The sequence below is a fragment of the Vigna umbellata genome, chromosome 4 (assembly GCF_029865625.1).
Source record: "Vigna umbellata cultivar VRB3 chromosome 4, Vumbellata_1.0, whole genome shotgun sequence".
In the NCBI taxonomy this organism is placed as follows: domain Eukaryota; kingdom Viridiplantae; phylum Streptophyta; class Magnoliopsida; order Fabales; family Fabaceae; genus Vigna; species Vigna umbellata.
Genome location: NC_142168.1, coordinates 4,915,188 through 4,936,204, shown reverse-complemented (window position 1 = coordinate 4,936,204; position 21,017 = coordinate 4,915,188). Strand labels below are relative to the sequence as shown.

The following is a 21,017-nucleotide window of genomic DNA, read 5'->3' as shown; positions in this document are numbered from 1 at the left end:
GTTTGCACAAACTCTTTTCAAGTATGCTGTGAGATATTTTGAAGAGAAAAGTTTTCAAAAATTGTTCTAAGTGTTTTACTTAATCAACTGTATGCTTCTTGTATTCGATTAAGTCTGTGAAGTTTTTGAAAACTGTTAAATGCTTGTCACAACTGACATACCAATCATATTTTTAAATATGTTGACCAAGCATTTATTGCAAGTCGATTGTATTAAATGTGCATTCAATTAAATGTTGTGATTGTTGTTAGTATGTTATAACTACAAAGTGTACTCGACTAGATTAATAGCTAAATCGATTGAAATGTGTCTGATGTGTGTAATACTATAAATTGACGTTGATTTGAACTATGTAAGGACTTTTTTATATTAACACTTTCATATCTTTCAGAAAACATTGTGATTCCACTAGTACAATAAAATGAAAAGACCGCGGTTACTTTTATCCATCTGCACCGGTTTTGTAACCGGTGCATATACAGCCGAGTTAAAAAATCTATTGCGTTTTACCTCGGGTCTGAACCGAGTCAAAAATTATATACTTTTATCTCGGTCGAAATACAACCGAGGCAATAGAGTCATGTGTCAGAGGGGTCTTATGCAGAAGGGGTCTTATGTGTATTAGTTTTCTTCTGGTATATTAACAGTTTTGATCACATCCAACAGAATTTTGCAAGATATAACATCATTTGCTTATAATTTTTCTGTTACGAACTCTTGTTTCGGAGAGTGGTTGTTTTCATAGGAGGAACAGTGTTTGTTCTAGCAATCACAGGAGTGATCTTCTATAAGAAGCATAACCAAGAAAAAAGAAAAGCAAAATAACAGAGTGAAGGCAAGTGCTTTATCATCAAGAATCTTCACTGGTAGAGAAATAAGAAACCCTTCATCATCAATGAACGATTTCTCCTGAGAAAATTTAATTGGAACTTGTGGCACAAGCGAACCCCTAAAATTGAACCAAAGACTCAAAATTACACACCAAACGGCCGAAGGGCTTTCATATCAACATCAAAGTAAATCAGAACACAAAGAGAAATGGGGTACTGCATCACCTTGCAGCATATTCTGATGCGCCTATGCTCGCAAGAGCCTCTGCCACCAAAGCCAACGCGCCTCCGTGACACCTTGAAGGACTTCACCATGTGTAAAATTAAACCATAAAGTTCCCATCTTTGCTATAGACAAAGAAAAAACCAGAACAATGAGCAGCCAAAATTAAACCATAACAAAGAGAAAGCTTCTATGTCGGGGAAGGAATGTAGATCTGGGTCGCTTGGTGGAGCAGTTTCGGCAGTGGAGCATTTCACCCAAACAAGGTCATTACCGGTGTCGACCAGCAGGAGGAGGCGTCGCGACGGAGACAGGGAGGCAAGCGAAGAGCAGGCGCTCGAGGGCAATGATGATGGAAGGGTTTTCGAGCAGGAACCACTTGAGGAGAAAGGTGGTGTGGGCGCAAAGGAAATAGGCGATGGCAGCCATGACGACAGAGGAGTTGAAGGCGGCAAGGAGGGAGGAGGAGGCGGAGAGAAGAAGACGAGCTGGACGAAGATAACGGAGAACCACGCGATAAAGAAGGCGGCGGGCTTGAGGCTGAGAGCGTCGAGGATGGCGACGACGATGTTCCACCGAGGTCTGGAATGAGGGGGTTTTGAGGGATCTGGAGGAGGCGGAGGTGGAGGAGACACCATTGCCATGGACGTGACGCGACGGCGAAGGGTGGGAGTCGTTAGGGTTTGGGGAGGAGGAGAAGAAGGGGGCGATGTTGGATGAGGAGAGGGTTATGTGATGGTGAAATACGGAGGTGGAGGAGAAGAAGCGGAGGTGGAGGAGAGGGTTATGTGAGGGTGAAATGCGGAGGTGAGGGTGAAATGCGGAAGTGGAAGACAGTAAAACGAAATTGAAACAGTAAAAATTAAATTGCTACAGTAAAAACAAAATTTCAGTAAAATAAAACATTAAAATTTAATCTAGAACAGAAAAATATAATACAGAAAACGAAAATACAGTAAACAGAAAACACAGTGAACAGTAAAAACAGAAAACAGTAAATTTTAGAAAACAGTAAAAGCAAAAATACAGTAACATGAATCAGTAAAAATAAATCTGAAACAGTAAAAATGAAAATACAGAAAAACATAAAATACAGAAAACAGTAAATACAAAAAATAGTAAAAACAAAAAACAGTAAATTTTAGAAAACAGTAAAAACGAAAAAACAGTAATATGAAACAGTGAAAATAAATCTGGAACAGTAAAAATGAAAATACAGAAAAATATAAAATACAGAAAATAGTAAAAACAGTAAAAAATAAAAACAAAAATATGAAATTACAGCAGTAAACAATAACAGTAAAAACAGTGAATACATAATTTCAAAATCAGTAAAACAGTAAAAGCAAAATACAGAAAACAAAAATACAAAAAACAGTAAATACAGAAAAAAGTAAAAACAGAAAACAGGAAAATTCAAATATGAAAACACACAAAATTACAGCAGTAAAATACAAATAACAAACTTACAATGAATGGTTCAAAGTGAAATAATGAACATCAAAATAAAATCAACAGCTGAAATTAAATTGCAGAAATATAGAATACAAAAATTAAATTATAGCAGAAATTAATTTACAGCAGTAAAATAAAGCAGTAAAACAAAATTTAAATTTCAGAAACAAAAAATGAAACCAAACTTTGCATTGAATTTAAATTGTGCATGAAATTATTACAACAAAGAAATTAAAATTGGAACCTATTGTGCACACTGCTCAACCGTAGCCTTCCATCTGTGTACTGTGTAATTCCTTCTCTGTTCCAGCACCTCCTCACGTTCCAGCTCTTCTTCTCTACTGTCCAGCTGCTGCTGGACTTATTCTCCCTTCAGCCCCTCACTTCCGGCCTCTCCCAAACTTTCAAAACCTACCCTGAAAATTTACTTCTTCTCCATTCTTATAGCCATGACATTGTCTTTAGTCTTCTCCCTAGTGTGTAGCATTTTTCTCCACTCAAAATGATGATGATGATGTCCCTTTGGTGGTTGGAGCCCTCAAGGTAATGCATGGAGCACTTAAGGTGATGGATGGAGCACTCAAGGTAATGGAGCACTCAAGACAATGACTCACCTCCTCCCTTTGCTGGACTGACACAGAGGAGTAAAACATTTACTGGGAACAACACATAATGAATTTGAACAAAGTAAAAACTATAAATGAAAATAAACATCCAGACGAAACTATGAAAAAAAATTGCATAGAAAACGGATAAGAATTGAACTGAAACGAAGACACACAAGTTGACATAACATTCACGTAGTACTGGGAACAGTACAGAACGAATTTGAATAAAGTAAAAACTATACATGAAAATAGACATCCAGACGAAACTATGAAAAAAAAATTGCATGGAAAACGGATAAGAATTGAACTCAAACGAAGACACACAATTTGACACAACATTCACGTGGCAGCCAGCGAAAATAAAAATGGCTAAGATGCATTGGCTCAATTGCCATTTTTCAATTAACCTTCAAATGTCCCAAATTTATTTCCAAAATTTTCCTTGCAATTACTAATGCGAATAATTAGCTCAAATAATTCAATATTAATTAAAATAAGAATTTCTGATCAAATTAAGCACAATTAGCAAAAATGGAATAATATCGGACATTTTAGCACAATTCCCTGATTAAATTCGGTACAATAAGCTAAGTGCAGTGAGTAAAATATTGATTCATCAGTGATCAAGGCTTAGATGTTTTTTGAGAAGCAAGATTTACTGGGTTTGAACGTCTGATCAATCTGCACAAAGAGGTGTACTCTGCGCGATCAAGAATTTGCAATCTGTGAAGATTGGTTGATTTCCCTGTTGTGATTACAGGAAGAAGAATTGTGTTCTTGACTTTGAGGGTGGCTCAAAGGGTTTGGCAACAGAAAAGGGTGTTCTTGCTGCATGTTTGTATTATTTACTGCCTATATTAGAGGGTTAGAGAGGTGTTTTACATTTTTGACGTGAGGTTGCTGTAAAAACCTTGGTGTAAAAACTTTAATCTTTATAGTACATTTGCTTCTTGTGGTTGGAAGGACACTGGATGTAGGTTTGGTCGAATCAGTATAAAAACCAGCGTTTGAATTCTCTAATCCTACACTTTTTCATTATAGTCGATTAAACTGTTTGTTTATTCGATTAAGTGAATTGCTGCATTACATATCATTTTACTTGCGATTTAAGAAAAGCGTAAAGACATCCTATTTTGTGAAAAAGATTTTGAAAGCTTATATTTTTATGCTTCACCAATTCACCCCCCTCTTCGTGTGAGAACCTAAGACATTCTTTTTTAACAGACATGAATTGGAGGTGAAAATGCGAAGGGGAAGCATAATTAGAGCATGGAACAACTGCAAAGAACCTTGAGAAACGTTGTGCACCTCTCTACATTTTCAATTTCTTCCTTATCTCTTCAATTTTGTAAAACCCTAAGTTCTCCTCTATGAAGGACTTTTCCTATTTGTTGAGATTATATGTAATAAACTGAATCTTATGTATTTTGTGATGTTAATACATATGCTTTTCTATTTCAAAGTTAGTATTTGATTTTTGTTCTTAATGCTTTTTGTGGCTTGATTATCCATGGCTTGAATTGTAGTTCTTGATGTATTGGGAAATATGAAATGAACTTAGAACTAAAATTGGATATCTAATGAAGCTTGTATCGAGGGATAGAACATGATACATTAATAATCTTAAAACTCTTGAACTTAATTCATGGTTGCTTATTGAGGATTCAAGGAATTGGAACTTGATGAGTTTATCATAGGTGCAAAGTCACTAGGGATAGGCTTTAAGTATAATTGTGATTTTGGATTGAATATGGAATTGAGATCATTATTAATGCATGAGAATAAAGTGGATGAAGTCTAGTTTTAACAAATTGTAGATACTCTATGTTAAATTTATTACATACAAACTATTTGATAAAAATACCAAAAAGAGTTTATTGTGTTTTTGTTCACTTTGATGTCATGTGTTGCATGAATCTTTTGGGAGAGAACGATATTTATCATTTGCTATACTATGATTGGTGCACTTGCCGTTGGTTTTGCAGTCCAAAACACATCTTAAAGTTATTGGATATCAAAATTGTGTTTTTTGTATACGAGATGTCTCCATGTAAGAAGTTAATATCTTACATTTTTTCAATTGAGTTAGTTCATATATGTTGTTAAAATGTGATGAATTTGTTGGTTAGAGTTAGGTTTCATTTAAATTAGAAATACATGGAATAAAAGTTTATTTATTATATACATATCTTAACTTAGAAATAATTGCATGATTTACTTTATTGAATAACTCTGAAATAGATATCCTAGGAATACAAGGTTCATGCTACATATTCCTCACATTACAAAACCTACAAAAATTGTCCACAATAAAGTAATAACAATTTAAACTGACCAATTCCATGTTGTAAAACCATGCTTGCCTCCAGTAAGGATTGATGTATAAAGCTCCAATGGTTGCTAACAATGCTAATGTGAATGATACAACAAAGCTCACACAAAAGACATACGTGTCCACCAAACTATTATTGTCTTTATCAATACTTAAGTTCTTTGGAAAAATTGCAGAAGATGGATTGCAGCTCTTTAGTAGTGGAGGTCCACAAAGGAATGGGTTACCCTCGTAGCTACTTTCATCAAATGTGGCAAATTGGTTTGTCTGTTTAGGTATTGGGCCTGATAAGTTGTTATGTGCCACACTTAATACTTCAAGTGAGGTTAGGACATTGAGCTCAGGAGGAATTTGGCCACTCAACTTGTTAAAAGAAAGATCTAAACTCTCTGTTTGCTTCAAATTTGAGAAAGAATTTGGAATTTGTCCAGTCAAATCATTATGAGACAAGTTCAATGCTCGAATTCTTGTCAAGTTTCCAAGCTCATGTGGAATATTTCCTTTTAGTTTATTTAGGGATAAATCAATTCCAGACATGTAAGCAAGAATGCTTCCGGTGAAAGTAAGGGTACTTCTCTTTGTACTGAAACTTGCTTTCTCTTTCTTATGCTCTGATGGTAATGGTGCTTGAGTATATTCTTCAACAACGAAGCTTCCCTTTGATGCATTCAATGATGGATCAAGGTTCTTATTATCAAAAGGCATTGTCCCCAAGCAATGGGGAATTTCTCCAAACAATTTATTGTCTGAAAGATCCAACATGGTTAAATTTATCAACTGACATAATTGCTTAGGTATATCCCCACTAATGTGATTACCTTTTAAAAGGAGAAAATTCAACTTTGTATAACTAAGGTCTTGCATCATATCTTGAATGTTGCCAGATATTTCATTGTAGCTAAGGTCTAACATCACTAAAGGAGAGTTTCCATTGAACATATTTTTGGACAATCCTGTTAAACGATTATTGCTCAAATGGATAAATTTCACAGAAGAATTTAGAAATGATGGTACAAGACCAGTCAAATTATTTTGAGAGATATCTAAATATCTTAGATCTCTAAGTTGTGTCAATTCTAATGGAATGGACCCTTCAAAGTGGTTATTGGACATACGAAGTTCCGATAAACTTGAAAAATTTGTCAACAGGCTTGGAATGTCTCCTACCAAATGATTATTGCTTACGTCCAATAAAATGATGGATGTGTTAAAAATATTGCTTGGAAGTTTACCACTAAATTTATTATCATTTAATGATAAAGACCCTAAATTAGCGGGTATTGTAAAGATGGACCCCTCGAGCGTATTATTTGAAAGTATCAACAAAACGAGTTGTTGTGCAGCTTCGAATATATCATCTGATATTTCTCCAGACAATTGGTTGTTTGAAAGATCCAACTCAGACAAATATTTCATTTGGCCAAACTCACGCGGAATTGAACCTTGGATGTGGTTTCTAGACATGTTTAGATTTTTCAAATTTGGATAAATTGAACTGATATTCTTACTTGGAATTTCACCAATTATGGTATTGCTAGACACATCAACGCTCTCCAACTCAAGAAGGGGATGCAATGGTAATTGCATAGTACCAGTCATAGAACAATTTCTGAAAGTTACTTGAGTCAATTTTGTGTTGTTTTCTAACAACCAATGAGGAAACCTTCCTTCCAACTTCAAACTACTAAAATCTAGTGTAACTAAATCTTTTTGATAAAGAAGAAATCTTGGGAACCGAAAAGAGCTAGTCTCAATTTTTGAAGACAAGCTAAGTTCACTTAATTGAAATTTTGGAATCCAAGTGCGCAAATTATGCTGTGAGTCCACTATGATTTTATTGCCTTTACCCCGAATGACTTTAAGGTTTGAATGATTGGCAAATGACGAAAAAGAAATAGAAACTTCAAATTGGTTTTCTTCAAAACCAAATTCTTCAAGTGATGTAAGTGTTGCAATGTTAGAATCAAACCTTCCAATGAAGTTATTTTGAGAAAGTTTCAATATCTGAAGAGATGTCATGTTAACAAAAGAATTGGGAAGAGATCCTTCAAATCCATTGCCTATTAGATATAATTCTTCTAACTTCTTCATCCTAGACCAATCTGAATGAAAATTTGAAGAAACAAGAAAACATCTAACAAAGGTTATAATCACAAAGGTATAAAGATTTCAATGAAACTAAGAAAAATGGTATATAACATCTATTTCATGAATAACGTTAAATAATAATATAATTACCAGCTTCAGGAAGCGTGTCATTCATATCACAGTATGAAAGAGACAAAGCTTTCAAGGATGTCAAGTTTCCAATACTTTCAAAAATTTCATTCTCCATGTTATTATTTCCATCCAATGTCAAACGTTCTAGGTTACTTAAATCATGAAAATCTGCGCAGTAGAAAATATATATATAAATCTTAATGTAACACAATTATGAAATTAATTTATCTTTGTGAAAATCATTAATATTACTACCTTCAGCTAAAATTGTTCCTTTGAAGTTATTGTAAGATATAGAAAGCTTTCTAATGGATAATGATAAAGCTCGTAATGACTCTCTTAGTTTGTTTCCATCTATCATATTCCAATCTAAATCAAGGACATCCAATCCACTGAGACCTTTTAAGCCTGAAAGATATGTCAATTAAATTAAAAACAAATGTAAATAAGCGTTAGACTAAATGAGATAGATAATATATGCATTTAGGAAGGTGACAAATATATTTTGTGCAAAGTAAATATACCAACGTTGAGAAAATTATGGGATTCTACAATGTGTTAGTATTATAAATTTATCTAATATATCTTTTCTTTGTCTCTAAACAATAAATTAAACCATTTTAAATCATTTTTTCTTTAATACCTTGATGGTTAACAAAATTATGGATATTATTATGGCGTAGATAAAGATTCGTCAAATTGGATGAAGTTGATAATCCTGCAAAAAAAAAAAAAAGAATTAATAAAAGTCAACAAACATTAATGTGAAGAGTTATATTTTTCTTCGCCCAGAAGCATTACAAAACTAGTTTACTTTCAAATAACTAAAAGTATTATTTTTCCAAAAAGTTAGTCTAAGTTTAACCTCTAAAAGTTGACTATGATGAAAGATATTAATGTAAATTTTAACTTTTACTATATTTACTTACACCACTTTCATAGAAAAAAAAGAGAGGTAGAAATGATAGTTAGAAATCTTTCTAGCAAGCATAATACATAAAAGAGTTGCAATACTTTGACTAAGTATTTGATAAAGAAACAAAGACTAGACAAATAACCATTGAAAAACGTTATTGATGATAACATTCATGAGAAATGCAGAGAATCTATGAGTGTTGTGATGTCATGAGTGGGTAATTGGGCCTCACATTATGTAGGTAAATTGTTGCTATTAGAAATCTTTCGTTATATATTCACGGCATGCAAGTCGTCATTATTGGATAAATTAACATTGGATATATTAGTTACTAATATTACCTATGTGTAAATTTTCACACACATTATTTACTTCCAAAACCAATTTTGTCAAGTAATTTATTAGTACGAAAAAAATAATCCATACAATCAAAATTATTTATCCCTTTGCTCTATATAATACCTAATACAATATTATTTAATCATATATAATAATTTAAATTAAATTTATTCAAACATAATTCATCAAATTGAATGATATTTAATACAAATCAAATTAAAACATAACACAATCCAATATTTAAATAAAATTGAAACATAATTTTAATGAAGTTTAGTTTCACCCATAATCCAAAACTTAAAAGATAAATAGTCCAAATATAATCTAAACATAATCCAAAGAAAGTTATCCTATGTTTTTCTTATAGTGAATATAACTATCGATAGTTTATATCTGTAATACTTTTTTTATAATACAAACGGTTGTGTTGTAATTTAACTTTTGAAATATTAATTATCTTAAAAATAAAATTAACCATAATTTATTAATTGATTGATTAAATAGATTTTTTTACGTACGTTAACATTGGATAAATGTTAAAATAAGAGTAACTTAAAATGTTAAATTTCTCATAAAAAATTATCCACAAAATAAAATTTGTATATAAATTATTGTTATCTACGGATTATAATAACAGAAAACATATTGACTACGGGAAGAAAAAGGAGAATGAGACAATTTACCAACAAACGAAATTGTCAAAATAGATTAAAATTCATGAATCAATTTGACTTATCATGGGTTCAGTCAAATTAAGTTAAAAAAAGTTACAAATTTTGACACAGATTCAAAATGAATGTGGTCCACTAAGAACCCAACTCACCTATGTTGAATCCGTGATGAGTTGGGTTTGGTTCACAAAATTAATTATAAATTCTAAATATTAAATTATATTAAAAAACCAAAATTCCTAAATGTTATCATATCTTTAAATAATTTGAACTGTATTGTGATTTTGAATTGTATTTAGAATTTAACATCATTATATTGTATTTAGAATTTAACATCATTATATTGTATTTAGAATTTAACATTATTATATTTAGATTGAATTTTATTTTGATTTTAGTTAGTGTTACCACATCAGTGTTAAACTCCATCAATAAATAAATAAATAAATAAATATATATATAACTATTTAGGTTGAAGAATATTGAGAATAAAATTCCATATTTAAGAGTGGTTCAACATGAGTTCGATAACGGTGACACAGGAAAAGAATACAAAAATACATATTTTTTTTACCAATAATTAAACAAATTTTATCTACTCTACAAGGGTCAACTTATCTGTAATCACAATAAATAAAAATAAGGAGCATGCATATTGGGAAGGAGTCACATCTACTTAAATAAAAGTGTACTTTTTTACAATATTTTATAATGTGAACTATTATGTATACGGTAGTTTATGGATATTTTTAATCTTAATTATCTTAACATGAAATTAATTATGACTTGTAATCAAGTGTATGTATGTTTATTAATTCTAAAATATTATAATATAATATCTGAATTTTTTTAATGTTTTAATAAAATAGAAAATAAAAATACTGACCGCTTATATCTACAGCTCCTTCTAATTGATTGTAGCTTAAATCAAGATATTGAAGATGTGGAAGGTTCTTCAGAGATGAAAGAAATTCGTTGCTCAAACTGTTTTCACCCAGTTCTAGATGTTGTAAATTGGTTGGCCATTTAAATGTCTCATTCTCTGATAAAAATAAAATTGAAAACATCAACTTATCAATATTCACTAAGGATAAGGAGCATGCATAGATCTTTATGTTTAATATTACTAAACATATTGATTATATAGAAATGATAATGGATTATAAGTATATTTTATGCTTAATAGTTGAGAAAGTTAAGGCTAAAATGTTATTTTGGTATAATGTCTTTTTTATTAGTATTTCTATGTGAAGTTTAAAAATATTTGTTGATAACTCTTTGATGAAATTCTTATCTTTAGTTCACACGTCCTCAGAAGCAGTCGATTCATGATACAGTCATACATGAAGATGATGACATGGCTGAAGCGGAGGATGATCCTCTATCAAAGCTAATGACAAGAATACCCAAGTTGAAGAAAGCACCATTAGAACTATACTGGAATTTGAGAGTATTTGGTCTTCCCCCCATGTACCAGTATATATCACATTGCCTGATGCATTGGAGGTGATTGGGGGAGACAGGATGTTGAATATTTCCATCATTCAACTGTGGTGTATGTAAGATAGTTAATTTTGTCTTCCATATTACTTTTATTTAGATTCTTATAGTTTCTAACAACTTAACTTTGTTGTTAGGTACATGGACACAATCGTTGTAGACCAAAGTTTGTCTTCCATGTACGGATTTGTTGAACCTCAGACCATTCAACCTTCTGGTAACACACTTGAAAACAGACAACATTATTTGCAAACATGGATGGATGAGTCAAAAAGAGACGTATACCTTGTGCCATATATTGATGGGTAGGTATTGTTATATGTAAAAGTTCATTATTAAAGTTTTCTTAATTAGTTAAATAACTATTTGTGCTTCGTGATAGGTCCCACTAGCAGCTGATGGTCATCATTCCCAAACAATGTAAAATTATATGGTTTTGTTCGTTGTACAGGAAGATGAAAAATGACTTGAGTTCAAGGGTAAGTGTTTCTCCAAAAATGACTTTGAATTTGATATTCACCTTAAACTTTTATGATAAATATAGTTATATTAATTTTACTTTGTGTTTTCAATCTGTACAGAGTTACTGGTAAATCTCGAGCTCAACTAGTTCAAATTTTGTATCCAAAGGTTGTAAGTCATTTATAGTTCTAATTCATTTCCTATGTTATTGAATGATCTAAATTCTTGACTATTTAGTTTATCATTTTAGTGTAACCAACAGCTAGATTCATGGGAATGTGGCCTTTATGTCATGTGTTAGATTAAGACCATCATTCGAGCTGTCATTACAGATGACTGCAATGAGGTAATGATGCATACCTTGAATACATTACAAATCAAATTCATCTTCAAACATATATGAAACCATAATGAATCTTTCTTCAATTTTGCAGCGCTTCAAGAGTACATCTCCTATACCAGAGGACACAATTAGGCAGATAAGGCAGGAGTTGACAACTTATCTTCTGCAAAGATGGAGTTAGGAATAGTTTTATTTGTTGTTGAACATTGCTTAGTTTTAGTTTAAGTTTATATCTTGATAGTTTTGGTATTGGATTATTTTTTACATTAAGTAGAACTTTCTTTATATGAAACGCATATATATATTATACTATATTGTTCTGGAACAATTTTCTACTTTTCAGGTGTGGTTTTATTGCAAAAATAAATTATTTTTTTTAAAAAAAACACCTAGTAGACGTCGGTTAGTGCACTAACAGACGTCTATAGACGTCTGACAGTGCACAAACCGACGTTCAACCCCTAATCTCTAAACAACCCGTTTCAGGCATATGGACATCAGTGGGTACACCTCGGACGTCTACGTAGACGTTGATGGTATACCTCAGACGTCGTAGACGTCGAGCCTGACGCGTCGGACGTCTATATAGATGTTGGGCCTGACACATCGGACGTCTATATAGACGTTCGAGTTATAACCCCGACGTCTGACTAACGTCACCCACAAAGACATCGGGTACAGGTCGGACGTCAAAAAGCCAAAAGAACATACGTCTAAAGTCCTTTATGCACTAGTGAGGATAAGGAGTAGATCTTTATGTTTATTATTAATAAACATAATTGATTATATAGAAATGATAATGGATTATAAGTATATTTTATTCTTAATAGTTGAGAAAGTTATAAGGCTAAAATGTTATTCTGATATATTAGATGAAAGTAATTCAATAGCAATTTTTTTTGCAGCTTCTTTAGTATGAAAATGTAATTGTTGAGATGAAGTGTTATTGATGTAAAACGAATATGTTTACATGAATATAAAGTATATTTCTATTGATATGGATGTTTATATTAATTTACCCTAATATATCTATAATGTTGTACCATTATGCAAAGTAAATGAGTAATTAAATATTAATTCTAAAACATTAGAATAAATAATGAATGTCCTAAAATAATGGATAAAAAATACCTACCTCTTATATCTAGTGCTCCTTCTAATTGATTTTGACTTAAATCAAGATATTGAAGATGTGGAAGGTCATTCAGAGATGAAAGAGATTTGTTGCTCAAACGGTTTGAACTCAAGTATAGATATTGTAAATTGGTTGGCCATTTAAATGTCTCATTCTCTGATAAAAACAAAATTGAAAGCATGTGTTATGAGTCAACTCACTCAAAATAAAACAAAACTGAAAGCATATATAATCATTTTTTTAATGTTGTAATAAAGTAAAGGATGAAAATACTGACCGCTTGTATCTAGCGCTCCTTGTAATTGATTGTGGTTTAAATCAAGATATTGGAGATGTGGAAGGTTCTTCAAAGATGAAAGAAATTCGTTGCTCAAACTGTTTGAACTCAAGTGTAGATATTGTAAATTGGTTGGCCATTTAAATGTCTCATTCTCTGATAAAAACAAAGTTGAAAGCATCAACTTATCAGTAATCACTAATTAATAATAAGGAGATGCATATGCTAATGTTCAAAATAAGTGATATCTTGTTCAAAAGAATATCAAATACTAATCACAACTAACCTGAATACCGCAATATAATTTCAAACTCATTCAAGTAGTTCTTTCCTAACTCAAGGACCTCCAAATAACTCAATTTTTAAATATCTAACCATTTATATATGCTGTTAGATATACTTTCTAATAAGAAAAACAAACGATGAAGATTTTGTAATATGGAAAGTATATGCTGCCCTACTATTAATTGATTTCCAACTTAATCCACTGTCTTAAATATAAAAAGTTGAAAAGTTGAGAGATGAGAGTAGACTAACACTTTTATATTTATTTATATTTTATACGTTAATTTTATTTCTAATCGATATTAAACATTTAATTCACCTTAACTAATGTATATACATATTAAATATGAAATTAGATAATTAATTGTTTAATAATAGATAGAATAATTAATTTAGCAAACATCAAATTTTATTAAGATAAATTTTAACTCATAATTATGTTACGTTGATTCAATCTTATAAAATAAGATTTGCAAATTAAATTATATATTATAAATCAAATTTATTTAATCGAAGTATAACTTTCAACGTTAACACAGATAGATGTTGAATAAACTTTTATGTGTTTTTGTCAGTAATTCAGACATTACGTAAGACTTACAATCTCTCGTATGTAGGTAAATTAGTTGCTGCTGGTAGAAGTTTGTGGTCATTATGCCCGAGACGGTCATCATTGGATATAAATTAACACTGGACATATTAATTTGCTAATATTACCTATGTGTAAAATTTCGCATTATACTTCCAAAACCAATTTCGTCAGTAATTAACTAATACGAAAAAATTATTCAGACCATCGATATTATTTATCTCTTTGCACTATATAATATCTAATACAATGCTATCTAGTCATATATAATAATTTAGATTAAATTTAAACATAAGTCAAATAAAAAATAAATTTATTCAAAACATAATTCATCAAATTGAATCAAACATAATTCAAAACCGAATTAAAACATAACACAAATATTTTAAAAAAATCGAAACATAATTTTAATGAAATTTAGTTTCACTCATAATTCAAAATTTAAAAGATGAATGATCCAAATATAATAAAAATATAGTCCATATAAAGTGGAAACGCAATCCTAATATAAGCTTTTCTTATAATGAATAAATAAATCGATAGATTATATAAGAGTGTAATACTTTGTTTTATGATATAAACAGTTGTGTTGTAATTTATGGACTTTTGAAATATTGATTATCTTAAAAATAAAATAAACCATGATATATCACTTGATCGATTAAATAGATTTTCTTACGTACGTTAGCATTGTATAAATGTTAAACTCAATAAAGAGCAACTACTTTATATATTGATTCTAAGATTTGTTTAGATGTTTAGTAGAAATGGTTTTAAAAATAACAAAAATCAAAGTTCTAATTATGTTAAGTATATAAATTTCCGAATTTTACTATCTCTCTATAATTTTTTTTTCTTCATCTAATTTCTAAACTTTTTTTCTTTCAACTATTAATCTTTTTTCCAATCAAAAGTGATCTTCTAAAAGATAATAGAAAATATAACATAACTTGATCTAAAAGATTTAATTTTATTTTAAAGTAAGTTTTGAATTTTGTTGCTCAAACGGTTTGAATTGAGTTCAAGATGTTGTAAATTGGTTGGCCATTTAATTGTCTCATTCTCTTATAAAAACAAAATGGAAACATGTGGTTATGAGTCTATTCACTCAGAATAAAACAAAACTGAAAGCATCAACTTATCTGTAATCACTATATATTTTTTTTAATGTTGTAATAAAATAATGAATGAAAATACTGACCGCTTATATCTAGCACTCCTTGTAATTGATTGTAGCTTAAATCAAGAAACTGGAGATGTGGAAGGCCCATCAGAGATAAAAGAAATCTGTTACTCAAACTGTTTTCACTCAAGTCTAGATGTTGTAAATTGGTTGGCCATTTAAATGTCTCATTCTCTGATAAAAAGAATTGAAAGCATCAACTCATGAGTAGTCACTGATTAATAATAAGAAGGATGCATTTGTTGAAAGGGAGTGATATCTTGTTTAAATATAAAATGCTGTCAAATACTAATCACAACTAACCTGAACCCCACAATATACTTTCAGACACCTTCAAGTCGTTCCCATATAAGAAAAGGTTCTCCAAAGAACTCAATTTTGATATATCTAACAATTTATAGGCTGTTAGATATGCTTTCTAACATAAAATAAGAAATGATGAAGATTTGTAATATGGAAAGTATACGGGAACGTACTATAAATTGATCTCCAACTCAATCCACTGTGTATTAAATATAAAGAGTTGAGGGATGAGAGTCCACTAAGAGCATAGCCAATATCAGTTTGGTTGAAGTTGTTATGGGACAAGTCAAGGACCTCAAGATTCCTCAATGTTGACCATAAACCTGTAAGGAATATATCCTTCGTTAATTAAAACGTAAAAATGCTCAGCTTTATTAATGAAGTGGAAAATACCTTCAAAGTGAAAATCCGAGTCCAATTCAGTTCTACCCAAATAAAGTTTCTTTAAAGATGTGAATCCCTCCAGATATGGCAAGATGTCATTAGTCAAATGGTTCTCACTTATGTCAAGGGCCTTCAGATTACTACGCAGCTTTGGTACACTTTCAAAAACTTACATAAACACACCAAAAGTTGTGAAAGAACCCAACAAATGTGAAAAAAATAATATATATATATATATATATATATATATATATATATATGTATATATATAGTATAAAAAATTAGAAGATCTTCATGATAATAAAAAATAATATTGTTGTCATTTTCTTAAAATAAATAAAAAATAGCTAGTCTCACCGTGGTTTAATGAAGGTGTATTCAACCTGTTATATCCTAAATAAAGATACTTAAGAGATGGAAGGCCATCCAAACAAGATATAATACTGGCAGCAGTATCCAGCTTGTTAACAGACATGTCAAGGAGTTCGAGATTTGGCAACTCTGGAAAGTATGCAAAAGAAAGTTGAAATAATGAGTATTCCATAAAACATAACAGACAGATTTGTAGTTTTGAGTAAGCAAAAGAGCAATAGAATTATAGGAAAGAATACCTGCATCCCCAACACAACCAACTATATTGTTAACTGGCAAGGAGAGGTTCTTCAAATCTTTGAAGACAGAAAAATCCGAGTAATTAATATATTGTTCTGTTGACTTCCACCAGACAAAGTCAAGCTGGAGTTGGGCCACTCTCCCTGTGGAGGAGTTGCAGAACACTCCATACCATTCACAGCAATCTGTGTCGACGTTCCAAGAGATGAAAGAATCTGGGAAGAAGTTCCATGAGAAAGTATCATCTAAAGGTAGACCCAAAAGTGCTTGTTTCTCTTCTTTCCAACATCCTTCACAGCAAATTGTTTCCAATAAAAGGAAAATGAGGAAACACACTCTCACACTCTTCATTTTTTTTCTTCATTGAATCAACAACTTCTCTGTCTCTTAAATAGGAAAGCATCACCTATACATACTTTATGTTCCAATGCATCTATACTTTCAATTTTAATTAGAAAGTCCATGTGTAAGTTTTGCTAAGTGACTTTTTAATTTTTAGAGCACGAAACCGATTTAATTCATTTTTATAAAAATAAAAAAACAAGAGACGGCTTAAAAAAAACTAATGAAAATACATTCATTCTGTTTTTTTAATATATGAATTATAATGCTTATTTGAACGAGAAAATTTTAAGGATTGTTTATTCCACCAGATTTACTTTGATACTTTTTAATTTTATAGTTTTCCAATTTATTAAATTATAAAATAATTTTTATTTATTAAAATAAAAGCATCAATAAATTATAAAATAATATTTATAAAAGATAATTATAAAAGTGATTAATTTTTATAATTTATTTATAGATAACTATTTTATTGCGTAAATAATTTTATCATTATGAATAATTATTTAAATTTTAAAAAGGTTGTTAGGATAAAAATATAAATATAAGTAATTATTTTATTATTATTAATTATATGAATTTTAAAAAACATTACTAAAAGATTAAAATAAAATAAAAATAATTACACAATAGAAAGAGAAACACTTTTTTTATAGATGATCACTTGAGCTCAATCCAAAGGTGGAGATGAATTTAAAACATACATTTCTCAATAATTATGTTATAATTAAAAATAAATTTACACTATTTAAATTACTTATAAATGTTAAAATAAATATAATTTATATATTTAATAATTATCCTTCATAAATTTATAATACGTTTTTGTAAACAAAAGGTAATTATTTATTATTAATTTTAATTATGATAAATAATTATTAATTAAACATATAAAGACTTAAAAACATTAAAACAAAATTGATTTCACGTCAACTAATAAGCCAAAACCAACACCAAGTGAAACCCAAAATACACATACGTCTACAATTATTCTACAATTAAAAGTAAAGTCATATCAATATAGATTATTTATTATAAATTGAAAATATAATTTATACACTTAAAACTATTAGGTTATCATAAATTTAAACATAGTATAATTTATATTATTCAATTAAGTATTATTTATTTAATTTTAATTTTAATTATATAAGACAAATATGTATATAATATATATATATATATATATATATATATATATATATATATATATATATATATATATATATATATATATATATATATATATATATTCACTAAAGTATCGTTTATTATTTAGTCCACCCAAAGGGTGACTTATCCAACCAAAAGTCACAATCATCTTCAAATAGAATTCAAGATAAACATAACTCAATAATTGTGTTATAATTAATAAAATAAATTTTCATAATATGAAATCTTGTTTAGAAATCTAAAATACAACTCATATTTAAAAAAAAAAATAGGTTTATCATTGCTTTTAATCGTAATATAAAGCAAACAATTTAAATGTTTGTTGATTACCGATTGTATTTAATTAAAATAAATATTAATAGTTAAAACATACAAAGACGAAGAAAAAAAAAACGATGACTTGACTTCATCCACCACCAACTTCAATCCAAGATAGACATGGACATGTCTCAATAATTATAATATAACTATAAGAAATTACATTAATATAAATTATTAAATTTAAAATATAGTTTATATATTTAACAATATTTATTTTATCATAAAATTTAATTGTAAGATAATTTATTTATTTATTTAATTATGTAAGGATCTAGAAAATAACAAAGAATAGTAGCAATATTTGACACTCAACTATTTTATTAATAATATTTATATTATAAATGAAAGTTTTTATTGAACGAGTTTCATCTTACAAGAGTTACTGTCTCTTTAAAATCTTTTATAAACATTTTTTGTCATTCTCTCAAACTTTTTGATTTTTTATCTTGTGTTTGACAATCAGAAACCACCAATAGATTTATGATAGAGATGACTACACTTCTGACTGATCAATATCTCTAATATAGTAAGTTCACTTTTTGTTCTATTTTTTAATTAGTTTAGCATTTAGAGGCACACATGGTTCTAATATTTGGTTAGTTAATCGTAATGATATGGTTATACATGAGATATATTTTGTCTGCTTAAGTAGTTAAAATAGAGCTCTAAGGAACAACTTTGAGTTAAAGGGTTATTTAACCAATATAATGGAAGCTAGATATTTAAAAAGCTTTGTTGAGATTGACGAATGTGTGTGATTGGTGAATTTGCTCTTATGATAAATTTAATTTAACATGTATTATGGTTTTGTTTATTTAGGAGTATGATTCTTTGATATAGTAAATTTGTTGGTGAAGAGTAATGTATGGGTAAGGGAAGTTAGATATTTAAAATTGATTGTCTTCTAATGGTATTCTAGTTTAATTATGATTTGGGTTAATTGGATTTTATGTTTGGAATGAATTGATTGATTGAGAATGTGAATCAAATTGATGATTATGATAAATGTTGTTTTGTGAAATTGTGAATTGAAGATGGTTCCATTTTAGGAATTAGTAACTCTTATTCAATTGGTATCAATGAGTGTGTTTTTCTCTTGTAAAACATGGGTTTTGGATTATTGATGAGAACTTCTTTATGAGACCTTTGATTGATTAAATTGGTACTTCTTGAGTTAAGATATGATTATACTATAGTTTTTTAAAATTTATTAATTGGAGAATAGCTCAAAAAGAGTAATTTACCTAATTAAAACTCAGAGAAGAAGTTCAAGCTTCTAGTGTAGCGTTAGGCGTCCCTATAGTGTCATTAGATGTCAATCGAGCAGTGATCTCTACCTTTGCTTGCGTTGGGGAAACTTTAGTACCCTTGTTGGCATTGGACACCACCAAGGGACAATGTAACTCTCGAGTGAAAATTTTGGAAGGATCTTGTTAAAGTAGATGAGTTCCAACAATCAATAAGATTTCGATGATATAACAAAACACTTTACTACATGAGTAAGTCTCTAGATAGAAGTGAAGATGTGGTTAAACGACTGAGAGAAAGCCTTTAGTGAGAATGAGAAATTGATCAAATGTTGTTTGAAGATTAAAATACATTATGTGTAGTATTGCTTACATGTGCTAAATTGATTTATGCTCATGCATTACATATGTCAACAAAAGCAATAAGTTCGAAAAATTTAAGGTCATATCTTAGTATTAGACGAGTCAAGATGTTAGACAAGTCTAATAGTTGAAATCATCAAATGAATACATTAGACGACTTAAGTATCTATTTTAAACGAGTAAAATGTTAGATGACTACAACATTAAATAACAAAGGACTAGATAATAAGTGCTTGATATTAGTATATTTTAATATTAATTTATTACTTATATTACTTTGATTTGTGTAAAATTCATCATAAATACCTAAATTTCACTTGTTTTTGCAGAATAACTGTGATAGATAACTTTGACAGAAAAGCGCTACCTCAAGGAGTCAAACATGTAATTTGGAGAAAAATCAAAAGATATGTAACACTTTTATGAGAATTTGTCATAAAACGGCTATAGCACCATTCTGAGGGCTCAAGTCATATAGGAAACCCAAGAAGTTTTCCTCAAATCCTAGCCTAAAGCTCAAGCTATAAAAAAGTCCTTCATCAGTAATACTTAGCAAGCTCCAATCCAAAATATCAAAGCCATAGATAAAAGAAACCTACTAAGAGATGGAAACTTCAACGTTGAAGCCGTGGACCATCACTCAAGTTTAAATGCTCAGAAATATTTTATTTACTAAAAAATGTAATTATTATTATGAATTTTACATTAAAATTATTTAATCCATATAAATTTTAATAACATAAAAAAATATGTTATACTTTTTACTAAAATACGAGTTGTATTTAAATAAGACTAGCGCATGTGTGTCTGTTATAGTAAAGTTTTATAAATTATAAAATAATTTTTAATTATTAAAATAAAAATACCAACAAATTATAAAATAATGTTTATAAAAGATACT

General features: G+C 29.5%; 1 protein-coding gene and 1 long non-coding RNA gene across 9 annotated transcripts; both read right to left on the bottom strand.

Annotated features, from left to right (window-relative positions):
* Positions 1-864: 864 nt before the first annotated feature.
* On the bottom strand, positions 865-3,515 carry LOC148199077 (uncharacterized). The gene is made up of 3 exons (XR_015786284.1): positions 2,753-3,515; positions 1,056-1,178; positions 865-949 (listed from the first exon to the last, which is right to left on the bottom strand). It is a non-coding gene; the product is annotated as an uncharacterized LOC148199077 (long non-coding RNA).
* Positions 3,516-5,306: 1,791 nt separating this feature from the next.
* Positions 5,307-17,114, bottom strand: LOC124839773 (cuscuta receptor 1-like). 8 transcript variants are annotated; one of them, XM_088112074.1, is made up of 13 exons: positions 16,667-17,112; positions 16,413-16,556; positions 16,063-16,223; positions 15,845-15,980; positions 15,672-15,755; positions 15,387-15,542; positions 13,312-13,467; positions 13,035-13,190; positions 10,481-10,636; positions 8,312-8,386; positions 7,924-8,076; positions 7,687-7,836; positions 5,307-7,550 (listed from the first exon to the last, which is right to left on the bottom strand). In XM_088112074.1, exons 1-13 carry the CDS (start codon positions 17,016-17,018, stop codon positions 5,383-5,385), a joined length of 4,047 nt encoding a protein of 1,348 aa, XP_087968200.1. In that variant the 5' UTR covers positions 17,019-17,112; the 3' UTR covers positions 5,307-5,382. The 8 variants fall into 8 exon arrangements, with proteins under 8 accessions (XP_087968200.1, XP_087968199.1, XP_087968204.1 ...); XM_088112073.1 differs by having other exon boundaries at positions 15,845-15,994; positions 16,065-16,223; positions 16,667-17,111; XM_088112078.1 differs by lacking the exon at positions 13,312-13,467 and having other exon boundaries at positions 15,845-15,994; positions 16,065-16,223; positions 16,667-17,114.
* Positions 17,115-21,017: the final 3,903 nt, after the last annotated feature.